Genomic DNA, 20,917 nt, shown 5'->3' on the forward strand with positions numbered 1-20,917 from the left:
TGGCTCCTATGTTCACAGATTGTGGCTGACTTCCTGCACCATTTACTTGGCCTAACTGCCATGTCATGCAGGGCATGGCATCACTATGGTGTTTACAGGAAACAGCTGCCTCTGTTCTCTGTGAGGGCAGATGAGAGCCCCGATAGCAACAATAAATAAACCATAACTTCCATAACATTTACAGATGTTGAGCTCCAAAACACACACATCAGGATTCCTATTTTGGAGTTAGTGTTTGGCTTGTTTGTAAATATTTAACATAGAACTGTTTCGCCTGTTTAAGCCTAGGCCATAGGCTAATCACAGGATCGATATATCTTTGAATCTTCAAATTCTCTAATATTGAAGCAAAAAAGAGACAGTTGGTAAAGGAGAACTGTTCCACAAAGATGTATGTAGCATGTGGAAGCTAATGTAATTACAATAAATGTTACATTATTAATGTGAGCAGCCCAAAGACAGAGAACAAGGTCATTTTGTTCAATAAGTGACAGGATTGTAATGCGGCAAGTAGCCTATAGGCTTCTTGGCTGATGGCTGCTTGGCTACTTAAGAAAGATCAATATTGTATTCATTAAGCACATTGTATAAAGGTGATGTTGAGACAAGTAGGCTATTGAATTTGACATGTCTATAGTCTTGACATTTTAAATAATAGGTCGGCAATCTTTTGTACAAATAAGATCACATTTCCTCAAGAGTTCTGAAAAATAAAACTATCTGTAAGAGGCTAATGATAATATAAAGTATGCACCTGTGTAGCCTAGTAGATCAATGTTTTTTCCAACTTTTTTTGGTTGTTAACATAGATTGTATCTCAATTAAACAAAACCAAAACACAGCTTCTTATTTAAAGAACTGGTAGGCCCTACATGTGGTGTACCGCTGTCTGATTCTTAATAGTTCAGGTTGCTTTCTTTTTGGTGCAGATTTTTCCCAGAACACAAAAAGAAGAAACTCATAATGGATTTTTTTTTTTTTTTTTTTTTTTTTTTTTTTTTTTTTAGTGAAAGGGCCTATGTGGTGATTTTTGAATCTCATTTAGTTTTGAGGACTTCATAAATTAGCTATTTAATTATTGATTTTATTTTATTTTTTATTCACCTGAGCATTAAATTATGAACCCGTGGATCGATTTTTACAGCCGTATGACCCCAACATAATGTCAGTAAAGCCTTGACACACCAGCAGGCGGCGTCACTGAGCGCCTTTAGCCCACGAGCCAACTTTTTTCAATGCTGTGACGTCAGCAAGCTGCAATTGAGCGACCGGAGAACCGAGCGCGAGCGAACCCCCAACCGGAGCGACCGGGAGGCAGACGCGTACGCAGCGAGTCCCTGCCGCACCAAGGTCCACGCTGAGCTGGAAGCAAACGATGCAAGCGCTGCTCACTACCGCCCAATAGCCCACACTACCCGCGAGTGGAAAACTACGGTAAACGTGATTTACAGACGGGAACAGCACGGAGAGAAGGCGCACGGACGGACCGACTGACCAGCAGCAATCCACACCACGCCTGAAGAAACCAGCGCGCTGTCTGCCGTGTCTCACCGAGTGATTTAAATGCTTTAGCGGATCGTGAGGGCGAGAGGCTGCCCAGAGAGCCACAGAGAGATAGCGGGCACACGAGGAGGAAATTACGCACAGAAAGACAGCGGGATTTGCCAGAGATTTGCGTTAACGCTCAAGTTAAAGTGATTAATTGGTATTTTTCCCCGTGGACCCCGGTACCGCTAAGGCTATCAAGCTGTGTTCTCTAACCATGGGATGTACCCTGAGCGCAGAGGAGAGGGCGGCTCTGGACCGGAGCAAAGCCATCGAGAAAAACCTGAAGGAGGACGGTCTGACCGCGGCCAAAGATGTCAAACTGCTGCTGCTCGGTAAGAGACGCCTGCTCCCTTCTCCATCGCGGGCCTGGTTCAGTAAAACCCCTCGTGATAGGTGTGGTGTGTGGGGGTGGGCTGCCACAAAATCAGGCACGATTATGATTTTACAGTATCGACGTGAATTGAAATGCAATGTGTGGTAAAGAGATTGTTCTCTGAGGGATGTTGGTTCCTTAACACACCCTGCTTTCATGTTACATCATTAGCAGCCGTCAAACCGGAGGACGAGGCATGTTGCTTATACTCGGCCAACCAAATTTTCAATGTATAATATAAAATCCCAAATCCTATCTACACCTATCAACTATTACGCTTATTTAAGTAACCTTAATATTATGCAGGCTAATGATGTACAAATACAAGATAAACACAGGGATTAGTTAGTTTCTTGTATAACCTAGTACTCAGTGTATTCAATAGCCTGTTCTAATCTTCACAAAACACAGACTTAACAAGGCCCTTGGTTAGAATCTCTGTGTAACTGCAGATCTGTGCATGAAAAATGGCAGCAATAGCAGGCCCTGCACAAGTGCTAAAGCATTGATTCATTGATTCCTAGTGGAAAATTACCTGTAAGCTTTTAATCTATATTATTAACTGGAATGAAGTAAGATCCCGGCGAACAGAAGAAAATGGTGTTGCAGTCCCTCTCTCTGCATCTTAGTATCTCCACCCAGTGCTGCTTATTCACGTTGCTTTAAAGAGGCTGATTCTCCCTTTCTTTGCTCTCTCCCACCCCCCTCTCTGTCTCCATCTTGCTCGCTCACGCAAACACACATGCAGCCTGTTTACATTGTCTTCTTGTCTCTTCTCCCCCAGGGGCTGGAGAGTCAGGGAAAAGCACCATCGTCAAACAGATGAAGTAAGTCTTAAATAATGCACGGTCTAATAACCCTTTAGTGTGGTTGTCTTTCATTTTCTCCTTTTTTGTATCTTTCTTTTGGCGACTTCAGTGTTATGAGAACTAATCTGAAACTTGCTGTGATTATCCATGTTTTTATGGTCAAACTATGTTTAGTGATCCCTTCCCCTGACCTCAACAGTAACTGGCCTTGTAAAACAGTTGGCCACGCTGTGCTTTCTTCCCCAGCCCATCAAACATGTGAGCCTGCTCCTAGGCTGACATCAAGATAAATGATGATTGCTTGTTCACTGATTGTCAGGACCGCTGGGAATTCATGGAATAATACGCCTGGGAAACATGGTAAATTATAGACCCAGGCAAAGTAATCTGGGATGAAATGTGACACATAACATTTACAGTCAGTACCCATGGCCCCTCGTTAGCAACAGCTCTCTAAAACTAGTAACATATGTAATCAATAGAAGGAAAAGTGACCATCATCTGTGAGATCAGTGTGTGTCATCGTGGTGCATCGTGTTGACACTGGGGTGAACCAGAACAAACCCATTTGATTGACATGAGACACTGGGTGTATGCCGTTAGTAATTGTGAGTGTGAGAAAGGTCAGTCAGTCAATAGTTCATGTTGCTTCTTATGTTATTCTTGTAGATGTAGACCACCCTTTTTATATTGTGACTGGCACTTAGTAGGATTAACTGAGGATAATACTAGTAATTGTTTTCCTTGTGATAAGAACAAGGGATTTTTGTCCCATTTCATTTGTAGCAAACCTTATTTGCTTATTTCACAGCACTTAGATGCTACCATTTTAGCTCAGTACCTGCATGTTAAGAAAAAAAATATCTATTATATCTATATATAGAGAGAAATATCATTCTTTTTTCCCTGAATATTTAATACTGTACTATAAAATAAGTAGATCGTTATTTTTTAAATTTTTGCAAACACAATATTGAAAAAATATAAAAACAAATATTGTGCCTTTGAAAGAGCATCATTAGCTGCCTGCGGCCTTGAGCTGTGTTATAGTCATCTGTTATACTAATCTTAAATATCTCAACAAACATCTTCACATACAAATGGTTATTTTGACAAAAGTCATACATGTTCTAGTCCTTTATGTTGTCTACTACACTGGCCTCTGATTGTATCCTTGCAATGCTAGAATATTGCATTTACTCACCTAAATAATCCCTGACACTGGCTCAGCTGTTGTGGCATAATCCCTGCCCCCCTTGTCATTTTATCTAATCCCATTCATGACATAAGGTTTATTCTCCCTAGCGTCCTTTAACAGATCGCTGTGGAAGTTTGAGCTGATAATAAGCTTTAGATGTGGTTGGATCTTGACGTATCACATGACAGCATTGAATAGGGATGAGACTTTTTTTTCTCTCTCAACAGTTAATAATCCAGACTGCCCAGTGACCGACTAAATTAATGTTGTGTAGAATCGGTTCCACACAGAGGAGATTGTAAAGCATGCCTCCACAGCCAAATGAGCCATTTTTCCTGTTACTATTGCATTATGATGGATTTACAAGCCAAGGACACTGTGTTTTCCAATATGACTTTGTTGAATGAAAACATCTTTAGTCTGATTGGTTGACCACATCGTTGACTTCACCTAGACCTGAATTTCCCCAGAGGATACATTAGCATTAGTTTCAAATGTCCTTGTAACGCTTTTTCTTACAGTGAAACAGTTTTGTTCACTCTTATCATGAAATGTACTACTCGTATATTTGCATTGTTTTGAGCGTTTTCGTCTCAGGTACTAAGATGAAAATGGTCTCGTACAAAGCATTTTTTCTTTTTATGAATGCTTTTGTACACAGCTCCTGTTCACTTAACTAAATAAATTTAACTGTTCTCTTGGAAATAAACATGGATTAAAACAAAGCAAAACATTATATTTAGACTTTATATATGCCATTACATTGTCTGTCAAAAAACTTATTTCCCTAATTGAACCGTACTGGAATTGAATGACTTTACATAAAAATGTTATTAAAGATGGTTAAGCCAGAGTGAGTAGTATTTAAATAGAGTGATTGTATTAAGTAGTGGACAGTGCTGCTATTAGCCTGAATAAATAATGGTGAATCTTTTTTGGTCATAAGATGTGCGAAAGCCAAAGGGGCTTGCAGTATATTGTGTGACCCACCAGTCCTTCTCTAGATGTCTAGATTACGTCAGCAGATGCGTTCTTCTTATAGATGTTTGCATTTCTGTGGAGAGATGTCATTAGAGGGTGGAAGCCACTTTAAGTGCCTGTGGACGTGGGGCTGTGGGGGCTGTGGGGCTGTGGGGCTGTGGGGCTGCCTTAACGTTCAGAGACAGAGGGCTATTTCCGGCACCTCATCAGAAGAGTAGAAAGGCCTAACTACGTTTTCCTTCACAACGCTTTGAACATCTGCACTTTGCTCAAGCGCTGTGTGTGCGTGCGTGTATGTGCTGTATGTGTGTGTGCTGTATGTGTGCTCTGTGTGTGTGTGTGTCCAGACTGGGCTGCGATGAGTGGATTAGATTAGACTCAGTTTGGTGTGTGGCAGCCGTGCATGTGATCCCAGTAAGTTTATTATCACTAGAGCCCGACCGATATATCGGCTGGCCGATATTATCGGCCAATATGGGCACCTGGAGACATATCGGCTATCGGCCGATATGCTTGCTTATTTGGGCCGATATTTCACGTGGGCATGTTATACCTCGTTATAAAGCTTAGACTCTCTACATTATGTTCATTTAATCCAATTTACAGACAGATAAATGTCCTAATATGTGGCTCTGCATCAGTATTTATCTGCGGTGTAATTTGTCTGTGTCCGTACTGTCCCTGAACACACCACCAGAGTGACGTCACTTCACTCGCGTGTGTTTGTTTACACCCGCAGCGGTGCGCAACACTGAGATTATTTTCTTTTTCGGACAATCGGTTTGAGTCTGGATTAAAAGGACATTTATTAGTGCAGACTTGTGATGTGAGGAGGAGCCTGTGTGAGCGCTGAGTGTTGGAAATACATCGACTTTGAAGCTAGTTTAGGTTTTGTTAGCGGTTAGCTGCTGTAGCTCCCGCACATAAACAGGCTGTTTTCTATTGGTCTGTTGTAAAGTGACTAAATTGGCCGTATATTTGTTACTGGACCTGAATTGATATGTAAATGAGCTGTGAATAGACGTGTGAATAATCCACATTTATGCTTATAATTAACTACCGCGATGCGCAGCATTTACGGCTAAAGGCTAATAGCGATAGTTTACTAGCTAGGAGTTAAGGGTCGGTCGCGATCGAAGCGGCTCTTAGATCCGGCTCTTTGAAGCGAACAACGGGAGCCTGCTTCTTATTGGGAGCCGTGTTTTCTCTTTTTCTCACTTTTTCTCTTCATGCCGCATGTAGACCCGTAGTTTGACAGCAGCAGCGGCTGAAAACGAAACTTTCAGAAATCTGCGTGTGCATAGGATAAAAAAAGTGCATATTTGGCTGTAGTTCAGCATAAAATGAATAAACCAGGACTAATCTTGGGCTCGAGTGCAGGAGAGAGATAGAAACCGAGTCCCGACACTCAGTCCTGGTTCAGTTCTGGTTTAGTCCTGCTTGCAACAAAACAATCTCAAGAGTCGCTTGGGAGCCGAAAGAGCCAGCTGCTTTAGTGAGCCGAGCCAAAAGAGCCGGTTCTCAAAAAAAAAAACACAAAAAAAAAACTGGAATACCCATCACTAGTAGCTAGAATGTGATGCAAAAATGCCATTAGGCCAATCTACTGTATGTAAATATGATGTAAAGAGTCAAAATAACAATAAATGTTGCCTAAATAAACCCAATTTAGAATCCACGATCCAATTTTAATCAATTCAAGATTTACAGTGAATTTTTACATCACTAAATATATCTGTGATTATATCGGCTATCGGCAGCTTCAACTCCCATTATATCGGTTTCATATTGGCCACAACAAAATCCATATCGGTCGGGCTCTAATTATCACATCTGACAAAGTGAAAGAAGGCTGTTGTATAGTGATCTAATTTTTCTAATGGAACCTATGTCTTTGAAATTCAGTCTGACTTTGTTGTCGTTTTTTTTTTTCCAAAGTAAAATTGCGTTGGAAATTGCTCAAGACGGTGTTGATCTACACAGCAGGGAGTACAGGTGCAACTCTGTGTGTGAAACAAAACTAAAAATAGTTGTTGAATTCGATTTAAAACGTGTTTGTGGACAGGAAATAATTGATAGTAAAATCTAGGTTGATGCCAGACTTAAAAATAACAATGTTGCTGACTTCAATAACTAGCTGTCATTTATATTGATATCTGCAAATAAAAAACAGGAAGATTAAACATTGGTATCAGTTATAAAAACACCAAAAGCATTCTGGCCCTAAAGTTTATGGTTTTATACATAATGCAGTGTTCCCTTTTCTGTGAGAATTATGCGTAATGTCTGATAATCATATCATAAAGTGAACAGTACAGTGGCACCATCTGTGTGAGGAGAGAGGGTGTGTTTGGGGTTAGTTTCTGCCCAGCTGCGGACTGCTCCAACGGCTCACTGTGCATATGGGTTTCCATCTTGTTTAGTGGAACAACTGGTACCAATCTCTCTGGTTTTTATGGTTGTATCACAGATGTACATGCTAATTACATTTTTACACTGTACTTCTGACTATTAATTTGAAAGGGGTGAAATGTAGTTGAAGCTCATATATTACTTTCAGAAGGACTGTCTTATTGGTGATACACAAAATAATTTCCTGGATCAGTTCGTAGAGTATTTGTCCACTGACTCACAAGTTGGCGGTGCGATTCCAACTCTTACAGATGATGCCCAGGCACTTAAAGTGGCTTGGGCAAGACACTTAACCCACCTTGCCCCTAGTGTGTACGTACGCAGGTGTATGAATGTGTGTGTGAATGGGTGAGTGGTTTCTTGATGTAAAGCGCTTTGAGTGCCTTGAAGGCTGAAAAGCGCTGTATAAAAATCTGACTATTTACCGTGAATACTCTGAAGCTTTCTGTTGACTTCTTCCAGTTGCATTAGACAAGATTACAAAAGTTATTCTGTTTTATGCATCCAATAATAAGTACCACTGTCTTTTGCTTGTGTGGGTGCTGCTGGTCATCCTGATGTGATTGGAGGCGACTGGCCAAAGGGAGAACAAACGAGCCCCATCCCTCCCGGCTACACCACTTCCCACAGCCTATGCCCATTGTGTGTGTATGGGCCAACTTGTGTGTGGCTTCCCCAGCTCCCAGATAATTAGGTTTAAGCCTGAGAAAAAAATGAATAAAAGGGGGAAGGGGGTAGAGAAATGTGAGTGAAAAAGGTAGCGGTGTTGTGCTCAAAATGGGACAGGATGCTGAAAAGATGGAGTTTTAATGAAGTAAGTGCTCAAAGCTTTATAGGAGGAAGAGGAGGGATGAAAAGCTGAGTGACTAGAGAGCAAGATAACAAGATTGCTGGAGAATGGGAAGTTTGAGGAGAGCAAAGCCTGGCCCTCAACGAAAGCCATTATAAAATGTGAGAGCCTCTCAAAACACGGCGACTTAACTGTTTTGTTGTTTTCGTGAATTCAATGTAGCACTGAGACCAAAGCATTTGTCCAGAGCGTTTAGAGAAAGATTTTACTCAGCTCCTCAGATTTGCTTGACCTATTTTCTTCCAATTGACACAAACTTTTTAACTATCAAGAAGATCCAGATTAAGTAATGCACTATAGTTACTCCTTCATTATGAAAACACAATCTATTTAATGTATTGCAGTTGATTGTAATTAATTCTGTTTTTTCAAGCTGTTTGGCAATTTAAAAAAAAAAAAAAAAACAAGAGGTGTTGCTATTGCTAATGGAGACTGTACATACCACTTGAGCAGCAATATAGAGTTAAAGGTTGTATGGAGGATTTTTTTTGTTTCAAATTGTCAGTGATAGCATTATAGAGGTGCAGTAGCCTTGTAATTATGATGACCAAAAAAAAAGAGAATAAAAATTCATCAACTCTGGACGTGGTGGGGCTAAACATTTGCCAATAGATAACGACATTGCCTCGTTATCGGTTAGCTGACAGGCTGTCAATCAATCTCCCTACGTTTCTAGCGTAACTGACTTGCCTGCGCGCCGCCGGTACGTGGTTTACGTACGCCTGTCACGCAGTCCACAGACGCAAGCCGCACAGACACTGTTTACTCCACCAACGCAACAGTTCTTAGCGGCTTTTTTTTAACCTATATCTTCCTCGCAGTTAGCACAAAGTTTGTTGCAATGGCGACAAGAATCCAGGAGCAGTTAGCCGCAAAAGAAAGTCCGTTTTTGAGATTGCTGAAAGAAGAAGACAAGGGGAAAAGCAGCGAAGCCAAACTAAGGTGATTCTTGAAGATTCATTCCAGCGATGGCGCAACTGAAGCAGACGCAGGGTCTAAAGACTGACGCATTGGTCCACAAATTACTCCTGGACAGGTCACTTCTGCTTATTATGAAAACGTACTTTATTTCCAAGAGCTAGTCAAACGTTTTTCAGGACACGAAAGCGATATCCTATGTCTGAAAACGTAATTTTCAATGCAAAGAAAGAGTCCGCTTGCTGCTGCGTGTTGTAGCTAGTTCATTCGCACTGAATCTCCGCGCAACCTTCTCTGCACCCCTTTCCTGCTCCTCTCCCCGCTGGCCGATCCGCTCTTCCCCCTGCTCCTCACTTCTCCGGGCACGGAATCTCCACGCACCGCTCCCCTCTCCTCTCTCCTCTCCTCGCTCCCTGCTCCGCTTTTCTCCCTGCTCCTCACTTCTCGTCCGCGCACGAAATGTCCGCGCACCCGCTCCCCCCGCTCCTCACTTCTCCGCCTTGCCTAACCAACACTGTAGTTAGTTGTTTACAAGTCATGTGCAGCGCACCGGCTGTAAGCAAACCTGTTTCTGGCGTAAGGAGGAGGCGGGAGGCGTTTCTACGTAGGGAGCTGTAGGGGAGGGGGGGGGTGGTTTCACGCATGCGCCACATTTGAAAAAGGACAAACAGTCGCTGGATTTCTCGTTCCTTGGAAAATCCTCTATACAACCTTTAATTGGTTTCAACTATAGACTATGTAAATAAATGGACATGACTAACCTGCTAGCCGCCGCGTTCCAAATAGAAAGTGAGCATGGGCACACTTCCAGCTCCATCAACTGTGGCTCCAATTCACTTTGTATTGAGCAAACATCGCCCCTCTCTCTGTAACTGCTGCTTTTAGGCTCCTCACTTTGGTATTAAAATGTTTGTATTAACAGGCTGTATGTGATCCTGGTGTTTTCTATTTTGCTTCTTTGCCTGTAAATTTAATATGGAACTGGCTCCAAATTCAATCCTATAACTGTTCGTCAACCTCTCTGAGCTTTATTTTCCCGGATCTGAATGACGTCACAGTCCCTTAGTCCACTTCTTTATACAGTCTATGGTTTCAACATAATAGGCTTTTGAGTTTTTGATCCAGATATAAACAAGAAGGCTGTTTAGGCTGCTGAGCGTATGATAAACATTAGTGGATAATGTGAAGCAACTTTTTTACTTTAGGCAACTCAGTTTATTATCTTGCGAAAAGGACACTATGTTTTTGTTATAAAACAGATACACACTGATAGCAGTCATCAATCAAGAAAAAGCATGATTAGTTGTTAAAATAGAGAAATATCACAACTAATTCAAAATTCTTCCCATTGTCTTGGAGGGCCACACTGTTACTGGAGAGCATTATGGGGGGATTTGGACTGCCTAAATAGAATTGTTAGAACAGTAAAATCTGCTTGAGTTGTGCCTCCTGCTGAAGTGAGAAGTGAGAAGAATTCAATTATGGACAACAGTAAAATGATGTAGGGGCGCAGGGAGAGCACTGGGGCTGAGGAGAAAAGCTGTGAGTAAAGAGAGACTGAGCACAGGCACAAAGAGGGTTTCACACTTATTAAGTCATCTGCTGTGAGTGACAAGGGAAGAAGAGGAGCGCGGTGACAAGGAGCAAAGCAGAGCAAAGGCCGCTCCTCCACTGGACTCTGAACTTCTTGATAATGATTAGCTTGCTTCGCTGGGACCAAGAAACAACACGGGGGCTCTGGGACATCGCACATGAAGAGTCTGCCCCTAACTGGTCATCTGAAGCAGTCCGTCAACCAAATCCTCTCCCTCCATTGGCTTATTAGCTGTGGGCCTGTTCACTTGCTGAATGATTTGATTACCTGCAGCTGAACTGTGAAATATCAGTAAAGCCTGCAAGTCTTACAGTGGCGATGTTTTCATGTGTGAGCAGACACGTTCATGCTGGGCGTGTTTTTATTGCACTGTATTTGCGTCATCCATACACAGTTTGATGACCATGGATTGTTTGTCAATTCAGAAAACTCTAGCGAAGCATTCTGCAATTACGTCTTTACACATGGATGAGCATCGTGTCAATTTTCCACTTAATGAGCATTCACTATGTGCAGTCTTTCCTCTTGTAGGTAGACTGCATATCAATAATGTATTATAGGCCCATTAAAATAGAGAGGACATTCAAAAGCACAAATGAACACAGAAGTCATCAGATTGACTCTCTCTCAGGTCATAGGGATGGGTTATATATCAGTCCCAGTATCGGAAGATATCGACACCATTTTGTCATATTGTATTGGGCAAGATTTACATTCAATACCAATCTGTTTTGCACTGCCCCATTCTCCAAGTGGCCTTTCTGCACAGACAAAATGGAAATAGAAATGTGTTATATGGCAGTATGTTTACACAAGCACGTAACAAATTATTTTACATTCAAAAATATACATTTTGTTTTATTTTTACAAAAGTAAAAAGTTAATGAGTAATCTTTGCTTCAACTTAAGATAAAGTTGAGGGCCTCGCACTGGATTTTAAAGCTAAATATCGGTTTTGGCCACAACAACATGTCAAATATCTGATATTGGTATCGGGTCAAAATACCCATATCAGCCCATCTCTAGTACGTACTGCCACTGTGTCTTTGAGCAGAGCAAGACACGTGGTTGGTGATGGTCGGAGGGGCTGATGATGTAGACTGGCAGGCTTGCTTCTGTCAGTCTACCCCAGGGCTACAATAGTATCTTAACAGCACTGAATGTAGAGTGAATAATGCACTACACTCTGGGCGTCTTGAAAAGCTCTATATAAATCCAATATATTATTATAATAAAAAGAGTGCTATAGACTATATATTGAAACCTGTAAAAGCCATTCATCCCACCCCCCTTTCTCTAAGCATCAATGTTGGGCTTTTATTGATGCACAAAAATATACAGTTTAACCAGTTATTATTGCGGCTTTTGTGTGTTTTTATTGACCATGAATTAACCTGTCTCCTCTGCTGTTTTATGCAGGGGGAATATTGATTGAAGTTGTTTGTGTATTTCGTTTAGAGGCAGCGAGTTGTATATTTTACTGAAGCAATAACATTTGCTTCAGAAACATAAGAAAATTAGATCTTTCCCTTTTGTGATGGAGTACATTTCATTTTACACATGTCTAAAGACAAAGCACTATATAGTGTCACTATACAGTCAAAGCCACTTGTTTCTCTTTTGGGTATTTTTCTTCTTTTTTTGTCTATGTGACTTTTCTTTTACAGATTGGACTTGAGTTGGGTGCTGTGTGTAACAAAGGAGTCCTGTTCCAGCAGCCACACTCAGCTGATAGGAGTCAGCTGATGGGGCAGTGGTCCTCTCTGTAGCTCTTGAGTACATTGAATGTGCATCTGTGTGTCTAAAGTACAGACACATACGCCTTGAATAACTTTCTTTGTTTGAAATGTGTGAATCTAGTTTTGGGACTTGGTTATTTTCACAGCTACACTCCACTCTTGCGTCAGATTGCAATGTATTGTGCATCATCTGTCTATTCTGGATGCAGCTTGTTGTTTCTACGGATGCAGCTTGTTGTTTCTACCAAATCCCCTACCCTTTCTTCGTCTGCTATTTTGAATTCCTTGAAGTAAGTAATTAGAATTGGCTCTGGGGAGACAGAGGACAGCTGAATAATTACATTTAGGCCTTGTATGTGGGACGACCTGATTAAACCTGGGTCCTACTCATCTCTGTCTCACTCCCTGTCTGTCTCTGTGCTTCTAAATAGCCACTGAAGCACCCATCCATCTGAGTCTCAACTCTAATTGACTGTAACAAACTGGGTGTTTCCTCATACAGTGTTATATTGATGCTATCATCAGCTCCTGGAAGCAAGAGTCACTTCTCTGTATTGGAAGGACAGGGCAGCTGTGGATCATGTTACAGTAATGACTACACTGTAAGTTAGGATATTGTCCAATCCTTTCATTGTCCTCTTGTGGTTGTGGTATATTTTGGGGGACCCTCACATTATTCCTGTTCCATGCTGACCTTTCCACAAAGTTGCTGGGTGATATATACCAACAAACCAATGTTACTTGCCAATCTAATACTAAATATTAATACTAATTATTAAATTATTCTTCATATAACTTGTCTGAGGCATAGGTGACTCTCTACTATTGTTGTCAGGATACTAAAATGTCAAACTCTATTTTGATGCTAAGGAATAGACTATATAACGATAATGATTTTGATACCACATTGTTAATATATTATATATGAAAGTAGACTCACATTAAATGGTAGTACTTTTTTATATTTCCATCAATTCTTCTGTCTGGCATAATCCTTCAGTAGTGCCAGTAATAGAGAAAAGCCCAGTGCTAGTGTATGTGGTCTTGTGGTCTTCTGATACAGCTCAAGATCATTCTAACGCAAAAGAAAAGGTTAATTTCTGTCCTGTGAATGTGACTTTTTTTAGTATAAATACTTCAAATGAGTATCTAGTTTTGATACTAGATTCTACTCTTTCAGCCCTACTCTCTACACCTTGTAATCAACACAATGCAATTTTTCTGGTATGTCTGACACTTGCTTGTCTCCGTGGAGAGCTTTTGACTTTGCCTGGAATGTTCCACAGTATGGCATTAAACTTATCTGTCTGTAACTGTGCCACTGTACCTTCAAAAACATGCATTCTTACTGTGGAGCAGGGTCGCCACTCCACAGAACTGAACCTGGCCTGGTGGCATCGTCTGCTTGTCACCATGAATAAGTTTAACAATCAAAACATGTATTTTAAATTTAAGGAAGGCTTTGTGGGTTTACAGAAAGATTTAACTTGTTGTGATCATTTGCTGTTAAAAGTTAGCCAGGCTAGCACCACCTAATGCCGCCGCTCATTTCTCTCCAGCAACTAGGTCAGGAATTGTAATACAGTAGATGGTTTGCAAGAACCCTGGATGTTGTAGACCGTGCACCGGCCAATCAGCTAAGAGCTGTGAAGCTGTGATGTCAAATTCGCCTGTCTGGGTCCCTATTGTGGTACAGCACAACAGTAAACAAAGCGGTCGAGATGGATGTACTGTAGACGAAGCCATACATTCTGTGTTGGCATTCCCGTGATCGAGGATTTAAAGCCAGAACAAAGAGAATGATTGATGAATTTTATCAAGGGGAAAGACGTTATTGCCCTTCTTCCTATGGAATTTGGTGCATTACATACGTCACGACCAAATAGCAGTGATTGGTTAAATTTAAAAAAGTACCCACCTACCGTCGAGTGAACGAATCCTCAAGCAGTCAAATGGTTTCCATGAAGTTAAACTAGAATAAATCAGGCTAGTTAAATGTTGCAAGCTGAGACAACATGAATCTATTATTAAAGTATGTAAAAGAGTATGTAAAATGTTTTTTTCTATCTGTGTTTATAGCCTACTTTGTGTAGAGTGTCAGCAAAGCCACTGTTTATATGCAGAGTATTTGAAAGAGGATTAGCATTTTAATAAGCTTTATAATTTGTCTTTGTTTAAGTCTTTGGTGTGAAGAAGTTGTTGTAATATTATTAAGACTAAGATGTGACTTTGCTGCTGCTACTGTCATAAAATGTTAAAGCATATTCTCCCCATAGACATAGGCCCCAAGGGTAGATAAAGGGCGTGACAACCTGTGTTTTTAATTAATAGGTTACTTGCAAATGGAAAAGGCCAGTAACCACCACAAAAGTGAGAAAAGGGAGAGAAATAATTAGTGGCGGTGGTGAGTTAGTCAAAATAACATGCAGAAGGGGACTGAAAGCACCAGAGCAGAGAAGCAGATAGAGCCTGAGCATGTGACAGGGAAACACAGAAATGGTAGACACTTTTAATGAGGTCTTCCCAGATGCAAATCCCAAAGTGTAATTATTCTGCCTGGCATTTTACTCTCCTCCTCACATCCCAGATCAACTAAGGCAGTGCAGACAGAGTCCCTAGACACTGCAGCTCTTCACGGGCCACATGACCAAGCCCAGAGCCTGTAGGAGCCCAGGGATTTGTTAGAAAGACTGAATATGCAACTACCGTACATGCTAGCAACATCTGAGAACTAGCTGCAAATTCATATTTTATTGAAACCACTGCAACTCTATATGTGAAGGACACAACCTATTGATAATGCAATTGATTTATTAAATGGATGTACATGTGTAGTAGTGGATCATTTTACACGTCTTACTATGGCATGAATTTGAGCCGTCTTTACGTTAAAGGGGCCATGGTACACTATTTTCTGATCTATGTTATATCCTGTATATATGTCCTCATCAAAAAAACATATCTGGAGTGGTGTTTTGTATCATTCACACATGTTTAACACAAGCGCTGCATATTTAGGCTCTTTTGTTCTTCTCTCAATCAGAAAACCCTCTGTGACGTCATGTGGCAATACAGGGAGTACCCCACTGTGTTTTTAAACTCCGTACTCCTTCATTAGAATCATTTGGATAGTTTGAGCCTTGAATTGCCAATCTTTACTGAACAAAAGGTAAAATGTAGCTGTTAACTTGATACCACTACATGAGGTTTTTGAGCTTTGCAGAAGAAGACAGACTAATAATAAAGAGTTCCTCAGAGAAAACACAACTTCGGGTATGTTTTTGAGGAGCTAACATCATTATAACGTGGCTTAAAACTCACAAGAGTAAATTTTACGTAATATAGGATCTTTAAATAGGTATCTGGGGAGCAATGCACTTTTCTTTTCACTTTATTCGAATTATTTTGAATTAGAATTATTGCTAATGGGACTGTTTCCAAACTTTCCTTATTGTCACACAGTTACGGACATTTTGAGACTATTCCTTTCAGAAGTTTATGTTTAATTACAATGGCAGCAGTTCAAAATTTTTAGCACATTAAAGTTGTGTACAGGTTATCCTTTGCCAGATGTTTTTCTACACTCACACTGACCTCTCCAACACAAATGCACCATGAACACTTTACCAGCCCATGTCTGAGTCATGGTTCTAGGGAGAATTTCTCAAGGTAGTCTGTATTTCCTCTTTGAACTTGAAAAGCTCCGTCAGGACCAATGGCCAAGATGGATGTCGAATTCCCTGGTTGCCATTCAGTGGCTGCCCACTTCTCCTTGCATCTTGGCTCAGTGGAACTTTGCAGTGGACGCAGAAAATGTCTCCCAGGGTACTTCAGCTAAAGACTTATAAACTGCAAAACTACACATTTCTTGGTTATAAAATTTTACTTGGTTTTCTACTATAAATCAAGAGTATCCCATTGACTCAAATAGTCAGTTAAATCAATGACTCAGTGCTTAGAGGATGTTTAGATTCCTTACATTTTACTTACGTTTTTTTAACAATATATTATTAATAGCCATATTGTACTTTATCTCTCCAAAAGCTCTCCAAAGCTCCAAAGTTGCTCTGTTCCACCTTGTGATGTCATGAAGCGGTAGTTTTCAATTTAACTGCTCCTTTTACCTTTTGTTCAGTAGAGATTGGCAATTCCAGGGCTGAAATTATCTAAATGATTCTAGTGAAGGTGTGTGGAGTTTGAAAACACAGTAGAGCACTTCCTGTATTACCACATGACATCACAAGGTGGAACAGAGTGTTTTCAGTGTGAGAGAAGAACTCAGACTAAATATTCAGGATTTTTTTTACATGACTAGGGCAGACCTGGGCATTGTGCTGCTCCCAGGCCCATGGGTTAACTCTGACCAGCCCGTTTAAGCTAATTTGGAATTACATAATAAACATATTTTATTAATTTACCTCTTGCATGGACTAAAGCTGCACCGATTTTATTTTTGAGGTGTTTTTTTATTATATTTTTTGTAAGGCAACCTCACTTTTTCATTGCTTAGTCATAACAAACTTTTACCATTCTTACCAGCTTGTCAAAACAGTGCTGTTTACTGCTTTTTTTTTTCTTTTTAAATAAAGAAATACTATTAATATTTTGCAGAATTGAGTTTAGCATTTTGGCCCAGCCCTCTACAATATTTTCTGTCTCTCATGTGGCCCCATGGGAAAAAAATAATTGCCCACCCTTGGAATAGGGTGAATAGGGTGAAAAATTCGGGACTGTCCCAAAATCTAAACTGTTGTCTAAAATCCCGAATCCTGAGTAGTTATTTTCTGATAAACATAAACATAAACAAAAGCTGTTCATCGAGAGTGTGAGTCAAGTGCATGCAGCCCCCCATTTTCACCGTCCCGACTTGTGTGTGCCCCCCACCCCCACCCCCCTCGGTCCTCATCTGGTCACCTTAAGTGTGACAGAAACAAAACACAACTCCAGGTATACTTTTTGATGAGGAAACAACATTATAACATGGAGAAATAATGTAATATGGGCCCTTTAATGGTTTGACTCCCCTCTTCTGTCTTCTCTCTGTCTTTTCCTTGGCGGGGTAAAAGAGGCCACACATTACACTTAAAATGGGTCCAGTCACTGTGTTATGATATGTGTGTTCAGGATGCCGCCGCTTGACCTCAAGGTGCGGCGCGAATGACTGGAGCCAAGTGACACAGCAGCTGATGCCCCCTCTGTGTGTGTGTGTGCGTGTGTGCGTGTGTGTGTGTGTGTGTGCATGCTGTTGTCAGGGGGCTGTAGTCTTGACATGTTTGGTTATTTGTGCATGCCTGTGTCTATGCGTGCGTGTGTGTATATGTGTATGCGCTGTTGTCAGGGGTCTGTAGTCTTGACATGTTTGGTTATTTATAGCTTCCATTTTGCCGATAACATAACCCTTTTCTCCACTCTCTCATAGCCACTATCAGTCGGGACATTTCTCCCTCTTTCACCTCCACTGTTCTGGCTGTTGCATTGACTCACGCGCGTTGTGCAAGTAACTGTCGCTCCGTGTTGACAGGAGAGGGCCACTGAGCACTTTGTCACAACCCAAACCACAAAGTGACTGGGTGCATTGCGTAGTGATAACAGGCCCGTGTGTGTGTCAGGACAAACAGTTGTGTAGCCGTACAGAATGCAGATAAGAGGCTAATTGCATAGTGCTTTGTAGAGACAGGAGAGAGTCGGTACAAATATGTGTGGGATAATGGCACAGAAAAGGCATAGGGGTGTGTGATGACGAGCGTATATCTGTGGCTGTCTGAAATACTGGTCGATGTTGCAATGTGTATGAACTGATATACATGACTGCTCAATTCTACGTGATTAGCTTTTTCTTCTGAATATGATCTAGACCTGTCACGATAATCCTTATATCAACTTATCATTCAATATATGAAAGCTGTATCAATGTATTTTGGGACTCAATCTTTATCGTGGATTGTTTTTCTTTGCAAAATCTGGGCAATTTTTCTTATTTTTATAAGGTTTGTGCTGCAGAGGGTAGAATAATTCATTTCTGTGGCTAATTATTGCGTCATTCGGCTATTTATATGCTGCAGCTCCAGACTTTTAATGATGCTCTAATTGAAAAAGTTTTTATTGGGATTATCTTGCTTTATTTTAATTGTGTTAGTGGCATAAAATAGTTTCAGTATTATTGTATCATGACAGGCCTAGTATGAAAGTTTGATATTTTATTAGGAATGTAACAATACGATATCGTCACTGTATGAACCTAATGGTACGATATTTATTGCGATATCATGGGAAAGCTCATGATATGGTGGGGAGGCTCACGATTAGGGATGTAACAATATCCAAATCTCTATTTTCATGATATACATCTCACGGTTCAATATTTATTATGATATTTTGTGGAGGCTGCGAACAGACCTGTTAATATGCTACTTTTTCCTCTTAAAATGCCTTGACAAGACTTAATCCAAAGAACTAAAACTTAAAAGTGCTTAGAACTGTTATTTCTTCTTGTAGTCTACACTGAAATGGAGCAGAGGATCATGGTCTATTCCCTCTGTCTTTTTTTTTTAGCTATTGCTGCACCATAACTCTTAATTCAAGCAAAGAGACTTGTAATTCAATATATTGTGGTCCACAGTATTATTGTGAGAACTCTGATGATACGATATCATGATATTTTGATATATGATATATTTGATATATTGTTACATCCCTATATTTTATGCATCTTATATTAAGCAATTCCATTTTCTTGAGCTCTCTTCAAAACGCATGTTGATAATTGGGTAACTGTAACTGAAGGTCTAGTAATAATAATAATAATAATAGCACAGTTTATTAGTAGTACTGGTAGAGTAGCTAGTTTCAACACAGGCGTTGTCTTGACAAAGTTAGTATTAGCTTGCAAGTTTACAGCTCACCAAGATAAACTTTATTGTTCATCCCAACAGAGAGTAAAATATTTGGCTCAGCTTAAGTCACAAACATAAATACACAGAGGCCAGAGTGGTGTTCTTGTTCTTAGTGAACACTTTGTTCTTGGTAAGAGGAACTTTATATGTCCTGCTTAACACCAGCGGTTTTAGTATTACAGAACTAGTATGCATGCTTGTGTGTATTGATACGTCCAGTCTGGTCATTCAAAAAGCCACAACCCTGACGATTTAAGTGATAAACAACACCTTACTGACGCAAAGTATTAACCTGAACACCTGTCATTTGGCATGCATAAAATCCTCCCATAATGATACCACAAATTCACCTCTTTTAAATGGCCCATATGCCTGTCTCTCTGCCCATCTGCCGGGCTCAGTGTGGAACTAAACTATGTTTCAGGTCACCATGCAGATTGTGCCAGGGCAAAGGCAAAGCGCACTCAGACACAAGGCTGTCCCTGCCGACAGAAGGGCTCAGAGTGTGGGTAATGAGAAACGTCCTCATGCATGGAGGCGGTCGTCAGCAGGTCTCTCCAGCAAACACTCTGCACTTCTGATAAAGACAAAGACACTAGAGGGGGTTAAAAATAAGTCTCACTTCATGCCACTCCATTTCGAGCATCAATCTTTCATTTGTTTGAGTTAAACTTAGACTTAAATAACCTTAGACTCAAATAGTACAGATTGTGTTCATCTCTGTACCATTTTCTGTTTGTTCTGCTGTGACAAAGCTCAAAATAAAGATTATTATTATTATTAAAACTCTCTCCCTTTCTCTTAGTTTCTCCAGATTTACTGGTGTTAGGCCTTTCACAATAACAAATTTTGAAGTGTGATACATTGCTGAAGTAAATATAGACTATAAATGATAATATGGAAACTATTTTATGTCACTGACACAAAAACCCAAGAGCACACAAGAGAGCAAACCCCAAATACTGTTCTGTATGTACAAAATTGTCATGAGCTGCAACAAATAAACAGCAGAATGAACACTTTAGTATTTACTTTGCATCTGTAATGAGCCATAGAAGTTAGTTATTCAACCTTCTGTGGCTCAAATATTATCACATAGCCAAAAAATAACCAAACATTTCCCAGCAGTGCAAAGAAAGTTCATACAATAATTATTGACCTGCAAAAAATATTGTTCCATTCATCATATATTGAACGTAGTAATTATCATGACAGGCCCAAGTGGTGTGGAAGTGGATTTGATGGTCTTGCAGTGGTAATGCAGATACTGGTTGTGTCAAGGTTACTCATTTTGATGACTTGCATTTGAAAAGCTGGCAAACCTCCCACTTCTCTACACTTAACTTATTTTAGACTATACGAGAAATCTGTTCAGTCAGTATAGAGCAGCTTGAAACTTTAAGATGCACTATGTAACTCTTTTGGTTTGGGGTTCATCACCTGGTTTTTACTATGGATACGTCATTGCTCTGCCTGGAATGTTCCACAGTACGGCAGTAAACAGCTGTACCTTACATTTATTAAATAGAAGCTCAAAAATACCTAGAGAAACAGGCATTCTGACTGTGAGCGGGATTACCTCTCCACAGATCTGAACTGTAG

The 20,917-nt window shown here is 40.4% G+C and overlaps 1 protein-coding gene across 2 annotated transcripts in view; it reads left to right on the forward strand.

Moving 5' to 3' along the window:
- Positions 1-1,249: 1,249 nt before the first annotated feature.
- Positions 1,250-20,917, forward strand: part of gnao1a (guanine nucleotide binding protein (G protein), alpha activating activity polypeptide O, a) — a 93,707-nt gene continuing 74,039 nt past the window's right edge. For both annotated transcript variants that reach the window (XM_020935210.2, XM_020935209.2), the window contains exons 1-2: positions 1,250-1,880; positions 2,706-2,748. In XM_020935210.2, coding sequence (XP_020790869.1) covers positions 1,763-1,880; positions 2,706-2,748 — 161 coding nt within the window. In that variant the 5' untranslated portion in view covers positions 1,250-1,762. The remainder of the gene's footprint in view (positions 1,881-2,705; positions 2,749-20,917) is intronic.

Source organism: Boleophthalmus pectinirostris, unplaced genomic scaffold (assembly GCF_026225935.1).
Source record: "Boleophthalmus pectinirostris isolate CB_2022bp ecotype Guang Dong unplaced genomic scaffold, ASM2622593v1 HiC_scaffold_2, whole genome shotgun sequence".
NCBI classification, from domain to species: Eukaryota; Metazoa; Chordata; class Actinopteri; order Gobiiformes; family Gobiidae; genus Boleophthalmus; species Boleophthalmus pectinirostris.